Consider the following 15563-nt stretch of genomic DNA (forward strand, 5'->3'; position numbering starts at 1 on the left):
CTACGGACTAGGCAAAACCAGTACATAGCGTAAGCTTTTTACTACACAATGTTTTTTTCATTTGGTTTGATGATCATTGATTGTAACCACAAAATCCATAATATACATAAATACACATACATGTATGTATATTGTGTATGTACATTTTCATTACTAGGTCAGTAAAAAATATTTAATCATAAAATATGATTCAGCATCGAATACATATATATAAAAATATGATATACCTCACCAGCTTCATTTATCTACGGAATATTGAATAACTCACTGTATTAAGTTATTATGTCAAGATCCCTAAAATTTCGCGGAGCTTGCGCGCGGACTGTAGTATGCCTTTTGTCATGGTTTATCATCAAGTAAATGTTTTGTTCAGTAAATATTAACCTTATGTGTATTATCATCCAGTAACTGCATTTTGTGAAATTATAAGTTCTAGTTCACATGAAACTATGTATGAAAAATGTATATATTCAGTACCACGGGATGTTATATTAATGTGACTAGTGGCCGTGTGCACCGCGTAGTGTGTGTAGTGTAATTACCGTAGTTGTGGTGCACGAAGACGAACTCCTGTATGAAGTCGTTGAGCAGGTCGCACAGCTCGTTGTCGGGCTCCAGCACGAGCTGCTTCATGGCGGGCTCGCCGGCGTGGTGCAGCGCGTACAGGTTCTCCGCGAAGAAGATCAGCAGGTCGCACAGGCTCGTGTACGCCTAGGTGTTTACGACAGTGTCAGTACGTACAGAACTATCAGCCGTATGTAGTAGTGTGCGCGCGGGTACCTCCTCGCGGAGCTCGGGCGCGAGTCCGTCGCGCACGATGAGCTTGCAGTGCGTCGCGTACGCGTGCAGCCGGTCGCGCACCGCCGCCACCGCGCCCGCGCCGCCCGCGCCGCCCGCGCCCCCGCCGCGCTCCTCCAGCGCGTGCAGCTCCCACACCAGCGAGTAGAAGCACGCGCGCACCACGTACACCAGCGCCTGCGGCACACCACCAACCAATACTGTTATTATATTATGTAATATATTATTCACTATATAAAAAAAATTAAAAATTTGCTTTTTCAACGCTTTTTATAAAACCAACTTCTTTGCTCAAATCTATGACAACAACATAACATAATTAGTTTTGAAGTAATAAATATATAAATCATATCAAATCAAATCATAATTGGCACACCATGGCAATATGACAAAACCATACATAGTTAATCTATCAAAACATATAATATGTTACCTGTGTCGGCATCTGTGTCTCATTCTGCTTGAGACACTTGGGCAAGTCCTCGAAGAGAGAGTCCCATATGTTGGTGTCGTTGAGATTGTGGCACATGTACATGATGGAGACCTTGCGCAGCGAGTTAATCACGTTGAACACCTCGTCCGCGTCGGGCGTCTCCCCGCCTTCAATGAGGCTGCGGTACTCGTCGATGGCCTCCTTGTATCGGTTGACGCATGCGTCGGTAATGGTGGCGCGCGCCACATTGCACTTGCTGTACACCGAGCACCCCTCCGAGCAGAGGAACTCCAGCGTGCGGCCACACGTCTCCAGCACCTCTGCCTCTGTTTGCACATTCACCATATCGCGGATCTTGTTTAGAAGTAGCGTCAGATTCTGTACGGATCAAGTACCAAAAGCAATAAGTGAGTGAAAATGTTTAGGCACTATTCCAAAAAGAACTGATTTATGCCAGAAAAGATAAGGTAACATCAATTAGATAACATTTTACGGTACACATTTCATCTTATGTGCCGCAAACAAACTGCGATAAACTATGACTTAGAGAATAATGACTCACAGCTTCCTGCCGCTGCGTCGTGTAAAGCTCGAGGTCGAAGTACTGTGGAATGGAGACCAGATTGGTGAGCTTCTCGGGGTCGGCGCCGAACTTGTCCAGCAGCGCCGGCAGTGTCACTATGAAGTGCGCCGTCATCTTCGCGCGGTCATCGCTCACCACCTGCAACGATAGTCACATTTACAACGTAACTACTAACGGAAATGTAGCGGATAAACTGGAATGGTGCTAATATATAAGAGAAAAGCGATGTAAGGTGGCAACATGAAGGATTTTGTTGAGTTGTTGAGGAACGATATTGTTGGGAGAGCTGAGCAAAACAGATTAAGCTACATTTGTGTCCTGTACTATAACATCAGGTGTAAGATTCCGTTACCTTGGCCTGTTCCTTGGAGAGCATGTGGTGGTGCTTGCGACTGGCGCCGCGCCCCACGGGCGGCTCGCCCGAGCTCGCCTGCCGCACGCAGCACACCATCAGCTCGATCAGCGACGACTCCTGCGATACATATACATTGTACAGTCCGCGAGCCAAATCTCACCAAACATATTGAATAGTGGTGTAATTAATGCACTCAATTTGTCCATATTACCTTATCAATGTAAGATAAGATCAGGCGACATTGCATGAATTAATATCAAGAAATCACTGCAGTAACTCATTACAGCATCATTCCAAAAGATTGCTTAGAGCCTGTGTGGACTGTACATTCTCCTTGAAGCCTCGTCACACAGTACCTAACAATTCTAGTACTTAATAAAAATACAAGACATTTGGGTGTACTAAGACCAAAGCCCAAGATAAATACTTTTTGCTGTGACACAAAATTATTATGATACAGAAATCAAATTCACTGTTGTATCCCTTGAGATATAGAAAATAGAGATAACCTGTCTGTTATCGAGCGCCTCTTCGCCGGGGCCCGCCTCCTCCAGCAGCAGATCCGTCATGCACTCCCAGTCTTTCATCATGGGATTTGACTCGATCAACGAATCCACCAGGTAAGCGCCATGTTCATGTAACTGTTGGAAAATGTAATATTGTGATACATGTGAAACTTGTTTCATCATGAATATAGAAGTCTAACTACACCACAAAGTTCTGTGGCAAATCAATTGAATTTGGCCTGTCATAAATCTGTTTAGATTTTTTTAAGTCCTGATGCACAGAAAGTCCATTTTCTAAATGGTCTCATTTTTCTCAAGCCAGAGACCCGTAGCATTGAGTCCGTCATGGCGTTACCTCACTGGGTATGTATAACATTACAGAGTAAATAGCGTGGTTATAATGACCTCGGACTCGATGAAGAACTGCACGAGGTCCCTGATGAGCGGCGTGTTGGGCAGCCGGCGCTTGCCGCGGCGCGAGCGCTGCTCGGGCACGTCGTCGGCGCGGAACAGGCGCACGTTCAGGAACTCGCCCGCCGCCGCCGCCACCGCGCGCCACGACGAGTACACCAGCTCGTACACGTTCTCGCAGTCCTTGTCCGTCAGCACGTCTGGGTGCATCCTGCGGCACCGCACACTCGATAGAACGCGTAACATCACATGGGTGTAAATAAATTATTAATATCAGCCCAATAGCAGTGAAGGTAGAGCGGAACATAAACTGGATACACATAGAAGGTGTTCTACTCTTCCTTACTTCACCATAGCCGTGTAAATATTCAAATTAAACACTCACTTCAGTATGGCAATGACGAGCCTAACGGCGTGTACTGCGACTTCCGTCTCCTTGTCCAACGACATAGACACGATGCGGTCCTTAAACTTGGATGTGAACAACTCTAGCTTGCCCTTCAGCTCCTCACACTCATACAATGGCTGGAGAGCTTGTAGACAACGCAGACGTACCTCACCCACCTATGGAAATATGTACATATCAATAACTAACAGTGATACTGCCATATTCATAATAATATTACTATTTGAGTCACATTTTAACTTTTTTTTCATTTCTCCCTTACGCTTTCCCACTCTACAATTTTAGCTATTATCTAGGGAGAAAATGTTTGGTTTGAGGATCAATTCAGTGTACTATAATGCAATTTTGAGTCTCCACAATAGTTACTTACTTTGTCATGAAGTGTCCAGCCAATATACTTGAGATACAGATCATCAAGGAAGTGTGCTGGAAACTTCTCCATCCAGATGCCTATCTCAGCCATGGTGATGGCCCTGATATCAGGCAGCGTGTCCCTGTAGCGGTGCACAAACACAGATTTGAACATGTAGGAGAGCATGTTCTTGATCTCCTCCATGTTTTCCTCAAGCTCCTGCCGCTTAGCGACGAGCACCTCGAGGCGCTCGGTGGCGCGCTTGTCCCGCGCCTTCAGCCGCTCCGCCTCGTACTGGCGAAGACAGTTGTCGCAGTTCACACTTGTCAGAAGCGCCACGTCCACCAACGCTGTCATCAGCTTCATCACTAACAAATATCATAATTCATTCAAATTCTATTACAAATTTATTTACTTATAGATGGATTTATAAAAAAGGGTATATTTTAATTTTTATTAACTGCCTCGGTAACTAAGTTCTATGGTTCATGGTTTAACAACACTCTGTGACCACTGAAAGGATTTGTTTGGTATTTTATGTGGGTGCTGTTTCTTAATTTGGAATAAATTCAAACCAATCTTGTACTTATTGGATAATAAAGTGGTAAAAATATGAAGTTAGGAATTATTAAAAGTTTTACAAGAAAAACTAGAAAGAAATGTTCTGGCAGATTAAATTATAAAAATAACTTGATTGATTCATCAAAAGACATGGAATTGGTAACTACCAAGAATTCTGATATTTTTTTTTGACATAAATAGCTATCAGTTATCATTCGCAGATATAAAGGATAATTGAAAAAATAATCTTAAAAAAATTGTGGATCACAGTTTTTCTCAGAAACAAATAAAGTGGCATCTTTTTTTTTGGGGGGGGGGGGGGGACGACATTCCAATGTAACAACATTTATATTTTGCAAGTGTTCTAAATAACTGGAATATTTAAGTAAAATAAGATTATAAAAATCTCAAAGTTGGAGTTCTTCAAAATATATTAATATGATTTATTCATATTCAATGATATTTTATTAGACCCGTTTTTAAGAGTTCTATCCAAATATAAATAAATTATTGTGACTAGATTTTTTGTGAAATATAAACCATTTTTTGGGCATGTTCTTTCACTTTTCAATTACTCTCTGGCATCAGCTATAATCAGATGTTATATGGAAAATTTTAAACTTTTCATTAGCTGAAATAATGTCTCCCTCTTCCAATTAGTTCCTACATTACAGATTTAGCCCTACACTATATTGTATGTAATGAAAATGTTAAAGAACTGAAATTTCACTTACAATTGCAAACCAATAAGACAATAATGAACAATACAAGCCAGCTGCTAGTTCCTATTAGAAATACTGAGCACTTACCAGCCAGTGTGGCAGTGTGTCTGAAAGCTCTCACTTGAGAGTCAGAGAGTCCTGTGAGCAGTGAGATGATATTGTCCATCAAGTATTGGTCATAGATGATGGAGTACTGGCACATCTTCACCAGGGTCTGGATGAACTCACAGAAGTTGGAGCGGAACTTTTTCCATGTCTGTCCGGACATTATCAGTGGATATTCACCACTTTCCTGTTAGAGATAAATGCAGGAATTCATTATTTATGTTCAGCTTTGAAATGGCAAGACATAATGTGATGGTACAATTAAGCAGGTCACATGATGACAAGTGATAATGACTTTCCATAATTAACCATGAACCTAAGAATAATTATTATATTGTACATTGGGATGATATACAAATTGAAGGAATTTGTCAGGTGTGCACCACACTGATCCTCTCCTTAAGTAACTTTTACAGACCAGAATTATTAAAGGTATTATTAATATGGCTCTCCATATACAATTTTAGCAGGATTGTGCAGTACATCATACAGAAACTAGTATGTTCATGCTGTAGTTTACAGTATCAATAGACATACTGACATAACAGAAAAAAATAAAAATAATTTTATTTTAGCATTAGCATTGACTAATAACAAATCTAGAAAATGCTATATATCACCTCATCAAACTCCTGTGTCATCTTTTTGATGATGAGTGTGTGGTCCATCTGTGCCATGTCTGGTGTGACCTTCCCACGGCACCCTGATGAGTTGATGAAGAACTGCATCAGTTGAACCAATGCCACCTCACGGTTTGTCTTGTATTCCTCAATCCACATATCCACTACTTGCTAAAATAAAACAAATAAAAAATCTTTATCAAGTGCTTTTACTATCACAACAGTTTATAAGTTAGAGCTTATGAAATAACTCACATTGATAGCAGTCTTATTGAACCTCAGTATGTTATAGAGACTGTTCTCGTCGTCACCGGGCAGCAGTACGGGAGGTGGCGAGTACGCCGGTGGCGGAGCGGCACCTCTGCCCCGGCCACGCCCGCGGCCCCCTCGGCCACGCCGGCGCAGCGGCGGCGGTGGTGGCGACTCGGCCAGCCGACCCACGTACCCACCATCTCCACGCCTACCGCGACTGCGGGTCACACGCTTTGTGGGCGTTGGCGATGGTGATCTCGGCTCCTCTTCTTCATGATGCGACTCGTCAGCCTCCTCTCGTGGCGCCTCAGTTGCTGTCGAGTTTACCGGCGCGCCAGCATTAAACCCGCTATAGCTTGGCGTCTCGGGCTCGTGCACAGACTGGCCGCCATAATCAGTCATGGGAGTCGCCGGGGTCATCGGATTCACGTACTCCGGAGGAGGGTCATCCATCCGGATGCGTTTCCCGCCGCGACGATGCATATTGTTGTGTAAACTTAACACAAAATTTAACTAAAATACATCACATTTCTCAAACACACATTCTTTAGCTTATACAACATTGAAAATGCATTAAGGCGCATATATATGTACCCACTGTTGTAATTTGTACTATGTATAAGATTTTGTATGTAATGTAACGCAAAAATCAATACGACGCGCGCTGGCAGCCATTACAAATTCTCATTGAATTTGACATTCATTATAGTCCATAGACTAGACCAGTAGCGTTACCCATAGATAGACCCTAATTTATATGGCACACTTTTCGATTAGTCGATTGTTTTTTTTATATCGTAGTATTACCAAAGGCGATGTTAATCGTGTATCCGAACGTATTATTGAACGAAATGACATCATTCTGTACTGAAATATTTGGGCTGGCAGTCCAATAAATAATCTGTCATATTCGGAATTGAATGACTTTCTTGTAGATTCGTAATTTTTACTTAATCCAACGTTACATTTAATAAAATGGCCAAAAAGACCTACGACTTGCTGTTTAAATTACTCCTCATCGGCGACTCCGGCGTGGGAAAGACCTGCATATTGTTCAGATTTTCAGATAATCACTTCACAACTACATTTATATCAACCATCGGTAGGAGCCACCTTTGTATTTTTATGATTTCATATCTTTAATTCGGATTTTGGAATGAAGAAGTTACGTCAAATATATTAATTATGTTTACGTGCAGTTATTGTAAAATATGACTTGTTTGTGACAATTGGTACCCAAAACTCTAACAAAAGTGTTATTTTTAGGGATCGACTTCAAAATAAAAACAGTGGAACTACGCGGCAAGAAGATCAAGCTGCAGATATGGGACACGGCGGGCCAGGAGCGCTTCCACACGATCACCACGTCGTACTACCGCGGCGCGATGGGCATCATGCTCGTATACGACATTACCAACGAGAAAACATTTGACGACATCGTCAAGTGGTTACGAAATATAGACGAGGTTCGTATCCACAACTTAAATATACTATCCTAGAATGTATACCCATCCTCTTTCCTCTGAAATATTCTAGGTTGTAAGTTGTTAATCCTGCAATGACTTTAGAAAAGTCTTAGACAAATTTAAATATTGGTAGGTCTTAAAAATATATATAACAATATTTTTAGAGATAAAAGCTTCCACTCCAGCCCAATATCATCTCACATTTACAATGCCATTGGTGGGGCTAGACAATTTACATCTGCCTACACACTCAATGATGAATTTGGCATTACTCATGCTACCGCACATACTTTATGTACATTTAAATAACAAGGAAAATAGCTATATTATTTTTGTTAAATACAAACATAAATTGGTTGGATTTGATAATTTTGTTCTAGAATAATATCATTAAACATATGTATAGTTTAAAAGTTGGAAATCAACATACACTTTTTATAGCTATATCATTATAATTGTAAAATCTTAAATTAATGTAAATCCTAAACATTTTATGTGTGAATATCAACCGGTTTTAGAAATATTGTGCAAAAGTTCCATTAGCATAGATAAAAATACAATCAAACTTAATAACAAAACATACTGTCACAGCTGTATGTTCAATGGGTGGTCAGAGGTACTATAAGGTAATACTTATTGCACAATAACCAGGGAAAAAAATCTAATGATACTGTTATGCTGTAAGACCATTGTATAGGCAATGAGCCCATGATTCTTAAACATAAGTAGAAGCCTTAATATCCAATGCAGTTGGTTGGGACTATAACAAATAAATATTGTGATAGTTTAACAATCTTATTTCCATCTCATAATATTGAGCGCTCATTTAATTTAGAATAAGGCACTCCCCTAAACAATAGAAAATTTAACAATTTTTTTTAATACAATATATTATGATTTTACCTCTTACCTCTGTGCCAGTAACCCTATAATATGTTCAAGAACCTTGAATTTATTATATATAATCAAAGTATTTTTTATAGAAACATAGTATGAATGATACAAATATATATGTTATTTAATTAAACATTTCTAAAAATATACTGGAGGAAATGAAAACCAGTAGTAATAGCGAGATCGAGTATTATCAGTGGTCTCAACTGCCTGCCTGATTACATATAATATAAAATTATACTATAGTATATTTGGATAACATGGCCATACACTATTATAGTACCAAGTATAGACAATATGTTATGCATTGTTTATGGCAACACAAAAGATGTTTAACAATGAAATAAATCATAAGGGCTACTTGATAGTGTACCTATATGTTATCAGACTGACACATAGTATTGATTTATTGTGATTCACAATCATCATACAAATAATATTTCTTTGAACTAGTGTGTATTTTATGCACCATTTCCTTAACTTGATAGATAAACAAGACAAGTGGGTCATCAAACCACTCGTATACCTTGTCAAATTGTGTGGAGCACGGTCCAATGCACCAAAAACTAGTGCCTAGTTAATAATTTTGAAACAAGTATGTTTGCAGTGAAAACAGTATACCCTTCTGGTTGAGCAACAGTATTCATTCTATTAGTAGGCAGATTAAATTGTGCCACTAATACATATACAATTTTACAGAGAATGTACTAAAATTGTAGTGTATCATGCAGTTTAATTGTAAAAGTGTGTGGTTATTATGTTGTTACTATTCTAGCACGCGAATGAAGATGTGGAGAAGATGATCCTAGGGAACAAATGCGACATGGAAGAGAAGCGGGTCGTCAGCAAGGAGCGCGGGGAGGCGGTGAGTGTATACTGAAATAGCGTAATTCTTTTATACAGAAATAAGTTTGATTAAAATTTATAAAGCTCTTTTGTTTCTGCCTGGCAAAGGCATTTTTACCATATTTTTTACCATAATGTAGGATGGAAAATTATATACATACATACATACATAACATCACGCATTTATCCCCGAAGGGGTTTGCAGAGGCGCAACTAGGGCACCCACTTTTCGCCAAGTATGTTCCGTCCCATGATGTGATAGGGGGCGAGCCTATCGCCATATCGGGCACAAATTCCAGACTCCGGGCTGATACTGAGCAGAAAAACCCAAATATCACTGCACGACCCGGGATTCGAACCCAGGACCTCAGAGCGCTATTGTACCGGACATGCAATACAACTACGCCACCGAGGCAGTCAATTATATATACCTTACAAATACCTAAGGCATGAAGGAATCCCGAATATATTTTTCCATTAATCTAGATATAATTAGCAAAAAACCTAAACATAAGCTCCATTAGTCAAGAGAGCGTTCCCTTGACGCGCGAACGAAACCGCGGCCTCGGTCTCTGCATTCTGTTTACAATAACGGATAAAAAATCAGCACAAACACTACAATTACTGTCGAATTTTGTTACGATGAGGTCATTTGAGTAGTAGATTGTGACCTTATATTTAGCAGCATGTTTACTACACAATTCTAAATGACTTGATAGTTTAGTCGCCATTTTTTCTATATTTATACTGACTGTAGTTAAATGACGAGACGAGCATGTTGCTCGCCTGATGATAAACGATACGATCGTCGATAAACTGTAGCAACACCAATGACGTTTTACAAATAGACGCGTCATACACTAACAAAATGGCACATAAAAACGGCGCACTATTTGCTATATTCACGTACTGGACATACAATTACAAATTGGCTCAAAGAAAGAATAAAAAGATTCACCATACATTTGTTAGAAAAGGATATATATACATCGACAGTTACGTAACAATGTTAATCCGCACGCTCATTGGCCGTTACGTCGGGCAATTACTTACTTTCGTCCATTACCTTACTTTCGTCTTGCCACTATTGAGCTCGGACAACGTATCTATGTAATAAAAACATCTTAGAGCAACACCATATAGAACATTAAATTACAATTATTTATATGGTTATCTATATTCTGTAATAGTCTTGGTTTGAATACTTGTATGTTTTAACCAAACATACAACCAAACCCACTGCCCCCTTCTTATGACCGACTCACTGGCCGCTGTGCCATTTCTTACATGAAAGAAAGCTTATAGTGAAAAGTTCATGAAATATCTATTGACAAATATCGTACGAATTCACACGCGTAGTAACCGCGCGCTATGTGCTCGCTGCTGGTACTCGAATGTGTTAATATAAAGTGAAAACAGTATTAATTATCGTCCACACACATTACACACGTACCCACTGACTCACTGGCGCTGTGTGCGTGTCGGTGCCCGCCGCGCGGGGATACCGAGCCGCTGTTCTTTTGTGTGATAATGTTCTGCACATCGAGAATGTTTATCCTCTCAGTTTGTAGATAAGTACTTATAGTTACATGCCACTGTATATACACAATGGCTGCCTATAAGACGCGCGTGGATTGATGAGAGCATGCGGTATGAGAAGTGTATCATCAAACATGACAGATATCCTTAAAGCATTCTACGCTGGTACTCTGGTGACGGACGTGTTTTTGTGATCATTATGAAATATGGCAATGATTCATTGTGCTGACAGCAGCGGATTCTTGAACGGATGCGCGCAGCGCGTTATCGTAGGATTTCACCGAGGGGCATGTTTAATTAAATAACGGAAGTAAACCATGATACCTAAGTTCTGAAAAATAATTTTGGCTGTCCCTTCTCGACTGGGGGAAGTTTTGCACCCTTTTAAGAAAAAAATATTAGTTTCTGTTACAGTTATTACTTTATCTGTTAACTAGTACTATAACTGAGATCAGTTTGTGTTCCATTTGCGCAAGTAGCCGTCCGTCTGGCACGATCGTGACAGACAACAATAATTCTTACTTCCAATTTGTTAAACTTCACAGTAATTTTATTTTCGCAGTAGAATTAATCACTCGTCGACTCGTAGGTATAAACGTCGCACTCTAATAAAATAGCAACGGTATATAGTTTTTTGTTACGCTAACGTTATTTGACTATATGTATGGCTATGTGTTTGGCTATATCTATGTATTAAGAACACATGCTGCCTTGGTGGCGAAGTTGTATTACGGTACGACTGCAGAGCTAACGTCTCGGGTTCGGTCTTCGCGATAGGCAAAGCGATATTGGGTTTTCTACCCAAGCCCGGAGTTTAGAATTTGGGCTCGCTGTGGCAATAATCTGACCCCTTCTCACATCTTGGGACGGAATACACTCGGCGGAAAATTCAGTTGCGCATCTGCATACGCTTTCGGGGATAAATGGCATGAATGAGCGTATGTATATGTATGAAGATCATTCGAACGTGTTTTATCTAATTGTTTATTGGAATCAAAACATAGTCACTTATAATTAAGTATATTTTTAACTAAATATAATATATTCTATGTACTATTTAGCTCTGTATTTCATTGTTCCACAGCCCAACTACTGGACATAGGCATCCTTTATGACCAAAATGCGTTCCCCGTTAAAAGGAGCGTTAAAGTTAACAATGAAATCCTATAAAGCAGCTTTAAATAACTGATTCAATAATTACTTCGGTTCCGAATATCGCTCGAACTTAACATTGCTTGAGTATAAAAAACACAGACAAAAAAATCTCTCGTCTTCCAAGGGTGCGTCTGGTCACGGTGCGATTTTTCTCGGGTGGGGATTTCAGTCAAGGTAATTCCTGCAGAAGACAATAAGCTCTAGTGTGTGTTGGGTGTTTACAGATCGCCCGCGAGCACGGCATCCGGTTCATGGAGACGTCCGCAAAGGCCAACATCAACATCGACCGCGCGTTCTCGGAGCTGGCCGAGGCCATCCTGGACAAGACGGCGGGGCGCGAGGCGGACGCGGACCACTCGCGCATCGCGGTGGAGCGCCGCCCGTCCCGCGCGCCGCCCGCCCGCGCCTGCTGCACGTAAGCGAGCCCCCCGCCCCGCGCACCCCGCCGCCCGCACCCACGCCGCTCAGCGCGCTCGTCACTCGCCGCGGACTCGAGGGGCAACCGTGGGATCAAATCGATTTATATTTCCAATCAGATGACATGTTTGACATCGCGTTTTGTAATTTACTTTAAGCACGAGTCATTTAGGTTAAGAGTAAAGTTGCTGCGCTTCGCACCGGTGTTGTAGCGCGCGGACGTTCTGTCACTTTTCTATCTTCTGTCGATATGTTGGCGAGCTCGTAGTCTAGGTGACTATACTGTGCCCTGTAACCTTAGTCTCAAACTTGTTCTTGTGTTACGCTTCATCGTCGTTGTAAATGTTTAGATTATGGAGTGTCGTTAGAAAATATAAACTCGACTTAGGAGGCGGGCGGTGGAGAATTATATATTGTCTATTAGTTTTAGCGGATGTGTCTCAACTTAAATTATTGTACCGTTATGTTTAACGCACACACAATGATAAGCAGACCACGCCGTCTAAACATTCATACAATCTGCCGTCTAGAGATTCTCCACGAGGTTATCGTGTGGAATATTTGGGACTGGAACGTGGGCGGCACCCACGACGTGCTCGCACTACGTGATAAAATAAGTCTATAAGAGGCTGTATGAATATTTAGACTGCGCCAGTACTGCACCGTAGGGGAGCCAGGCTCGGCTGCACCACTTCAGTACTCACAATGAGTAAATTAGAAACGAGGCAGGTGTCGGAATACGGCTTATACGAGGGCGGAATAGACCAACTTTAGAGAGCAATACCAACTGTTCACTAGCAATACAATACAATATTTGATATCCATAGTTCATAAATTATAATTCCATTTTTATATACAGACGCAACAATTATCACCACAAGGACATGTTTTTTTTTTTTAAATAATAGGAAATAATATTTTAAAATATTGGTGTTGTAGCCATGGAAATTCTGATAATACTGATCTATCGAGCGATGGTAATAACTGTTAAATATCCACTAAAAATGTTTTGTACCGATGTTCTCCTAATTATAGAACCTGTACGCACTACAACAAAGTAAAAATTTAAATAATGCGTTTTCGCTTGTAGTGATGAATGTTGCTGTTCATCGCGTAAGTTAACTGTAGGGAAGTGTCGAATAAACACTGTTGTCCGCAATAATAAAGCGTTTACAAACGTGCAATACATTATGTAAGAATTTGTGAACGATTGAGAGATTTATATTAAGGCTTACGTCCCACTTCGACCGGTCCAGACTTTGGAATTCTACATATTAATGTTCATGTGACGGCTCAATAGTCAATACACAAAATTAGCCGAGTACATCAGTTTAAAAAAAAGAACTCTGGACTAATTGCTCGTTGTGGGATTGATGCCTTAGTAATGTGGCGCCATTGTGCCAGGTGAATGTAACATTTGTCCCAACTCTACTCTTTCAATGTAAGTAGTTATTTTCGTTCGCGAGACGCATGATACTCATTTGACTTTTACCCATTTCACCTTTGGAAGGCTCATCAGCGTTGTGGTGAAGCATGCCGCTTGTCGCTATGGACCATATAAAAAAGAGTACGCACGGCATATCAATTGATTGTGTCAATGTGGTGAAGCGCGCCGAGGCATGCGTCTCGCGGCGGACTTTTTAGTTCCGGTGCTTTCGCTTGTGAAGTGTCCATGCGCCGTTCAATATGCTCCTGCTGTTTCAATTATAATACCTGAGTATTTTCAGTACAACTTGTAGATAGTGTAAACATTTAACTTTTGAAAAAATGGAGTAAGTACCACACAATTAACTATTGTTATTGTAAGAAAGCTTTTCATGAAATTAGTAAAATATTTGTTAACATTGTTTACAACTAGTACTGAAAATACTGCAGTCACAATTATCTTTTTATTTAACTAGTTAATTAACTTTTAATTTTGATTCGCGATTATCGCTTCGTACGCGGCGTTGTAGCTCGTTTGTTTTGGCACGTCCCGGCGATGGCTGACAGGCGCGCAGTGTAGAAGCACTACCAGGATTCGTGACTAATAAAATGAAATAACTCAGCGCAGTCTAATGTTGTCTAGTGAATATATCATTTTGCCCCTGCATTTGGTATATGTGCTGTCTCTACCGGCGTGCGTTACATATCCGTGAGCCACACGCGCCGTGTACGCGTTTATGTTCCGCTCACATTTATACATTTTATACAGATAGCGAACCATTGTAATAGAATTAATCGTATCGTCGTGCCGAACCCGACCAATGCTTGCATAGTGACCCGCGGTGGTCATTCTGGATTGTTCCTATGTCTGTACTTAATGTTTATGTTTTAGTGTTGCCAGCCGTCACGGTAAAGCCGCTTAACGTTGGCTTTTTAGAATTTGTGCCTAACTAAATTAGACGCTGTCTGGGTCGAATGGGTTTTGTCAGACTTTTCAATGATGGACTAGTGATGCCAGGCATATGGATAATGCTAAAAATTCTGGGTACCTTTTGATCACTTGTGTCCGACTAACCCGCCTGATCAATTCGTTGACGATAACGCTGTTTGAACACGCACGACTTGATTTGATTCAATATGCCACCAGTGACTTGCGAGCACAAACTATACCGCCAGCGCCTGATATGGGCGGTCTGGTTCGGCACGACGACACCTCAATGATATAGATAATTTAAGAAATGTATTCGTGTATCGTAATGCGACGGGCGTTGGTCGAATGGATTCATATTTTATTGTACGGTGTGTCGTATGTCTCGTCGGTTTGTACCCGCTTTTATAAATAAACATCGGCATTTGTATATTATGTTCATATTAAAATACCTATCGGAAAGTGATAGTGTTTTATTACGATTATCCCTAGTTTATAATTGTAACACAATGGCATATCAATACAGATACAGGACATCGTAATGTAAACTGAAAAATGACAGTAGGTATACATCGAGTATGTATACCGCCCGTGTCTGGAGATGAACTGACTAAAGAATGGGTTAAAAATATTGATTTGAGATTTGTTTCCGCATGTTAGTTTAGTAACAAAGGAACCTATCCTCAAGGACAAACTATGTATAATCCTAAGCAGATTCTTTAAGCAGGTAGAAAACGTGTTATTTTACGGTTAAAGGATTTAAAATGGAGTGGATCCTATTGTTTCTTA

The 15563-nt window shown here is 40.5% G+C and overlaps 2 protein-coding genes across 2 annotated transcripts; one reads left to right on the forward strand and one right to left on the reverse strand.

Annotated features, from left to right (window-relative positions):
* Window positions 1-195: 195 nt before the first annotated feature.
* Window positions 196-6784, reverse strand: LOC115455200 (cohesin subunit SA-1). Its single transcript, XM_037438803.1, has 12 exons — window positions 6108-6784; window positions 5853-6023; window positions 5215-5419; window positions 3863-4212; window positions 3472-3650; window positions 3081-3297; window positions 2679-2810; window positions 2167-2286; window positions 1794-1952; window positions 1232-1609; window positions 781-975; window positions 196-711 (listed from the first exon to the last, which is right to left on the reverse strand). The coding sequence occupies exons 1-12, from the start codon at window positions 6585-6587 to the stop codon at window positions 487-489; spliced, it is 2811 nt and encodes a 936-aa protein (XP_037294700.1). The 5' UTR covers window positions 6588-6784; the 3' UTR covers window positions 196-486.
* A 175-nt stretch (window positions 6785-6959) lies between these two features.
* LOC119189385 (ras-related protein Rab-10-like) lies at window positions 6960-15236 on the forward strand. The gene is made up of 4 exons (XM_037438825.1): window positions 6960-7206; window positions 7371-7570; window positions 9240-9329; window positions 12229-15236. The coding sequence occupies exons 1-4, from the start codon at window positions 7080-7082 to the stop codon at window positions 12421-12423; spliced, it is 612 nt and encodes a 203-aa protein (XP_037294722.1). The 5' UTR covers window positions 6960-7079; the 3' UTR covers window positions 12424-15236.
* The last annotated feature ends 327 nt before the right edge of the window (window positions 15237-15563 follow it).

This window comes from Manduca sexta, chromosome 15, assembly GCF_014839805.1.
Source record: "Manduca sexta isolate Smith_Timp_Sample1 chromosome 15, JHU_Msex_v1.0, whole genome shotgun sequence".
NCBI lineage: Eukaryota > Metazoa > Arthropoda > Insecta > Lepidoptera > Sphingidae > Manduca > Manduca sexta.

Excerpts from the sequence above, each read along its gene's own strand:
- LOC115455200 (XM_037438803.1), bottom strand. The coding sequence starts at position 6,587 with ATGCATCGTCGCGGCGGGAAACGCATCCGGATGGATGACCCTCCTCCG. Across the intron at positions 1,953-2,166 it reads TCTCCAAGGAACAGGCCAAG|GTGGTGAGCGATGACCGCGC; the intron begins GTAACGGAATCT and ends CTATCGTTGCAG. Across the intron at positions 712-780 it reads CGCCCGAGCTCCGCGAGGAG|GCGTACACGAGCCTGTGCGA; the intron begins GTACCCGCGCGC and ends GTAAACACCTAG.
- LOC119189385 (XM_037438825.1), top strand. The coding sequence starts at position 7,080 with ATGGCCAAAAAGACCTACGACTTGCTGTTTAAATTACTCCTCATCGGC. Across the intron at positions 7,207-7,370 it reads TACATTTATATCAACCATCG|GGATCGACTTCAAAATAAAA; the intron begins GTAGGAGCCACC and ends TGTTATTTTTAG. Across the intron at positions 7,571-9,239 it reads GGTTACGAAATATAGACGAG|CACGCGAATGAAGATGTGGA; the intron begins GTTCGTATCCAC and ends TTACTATTCTAG.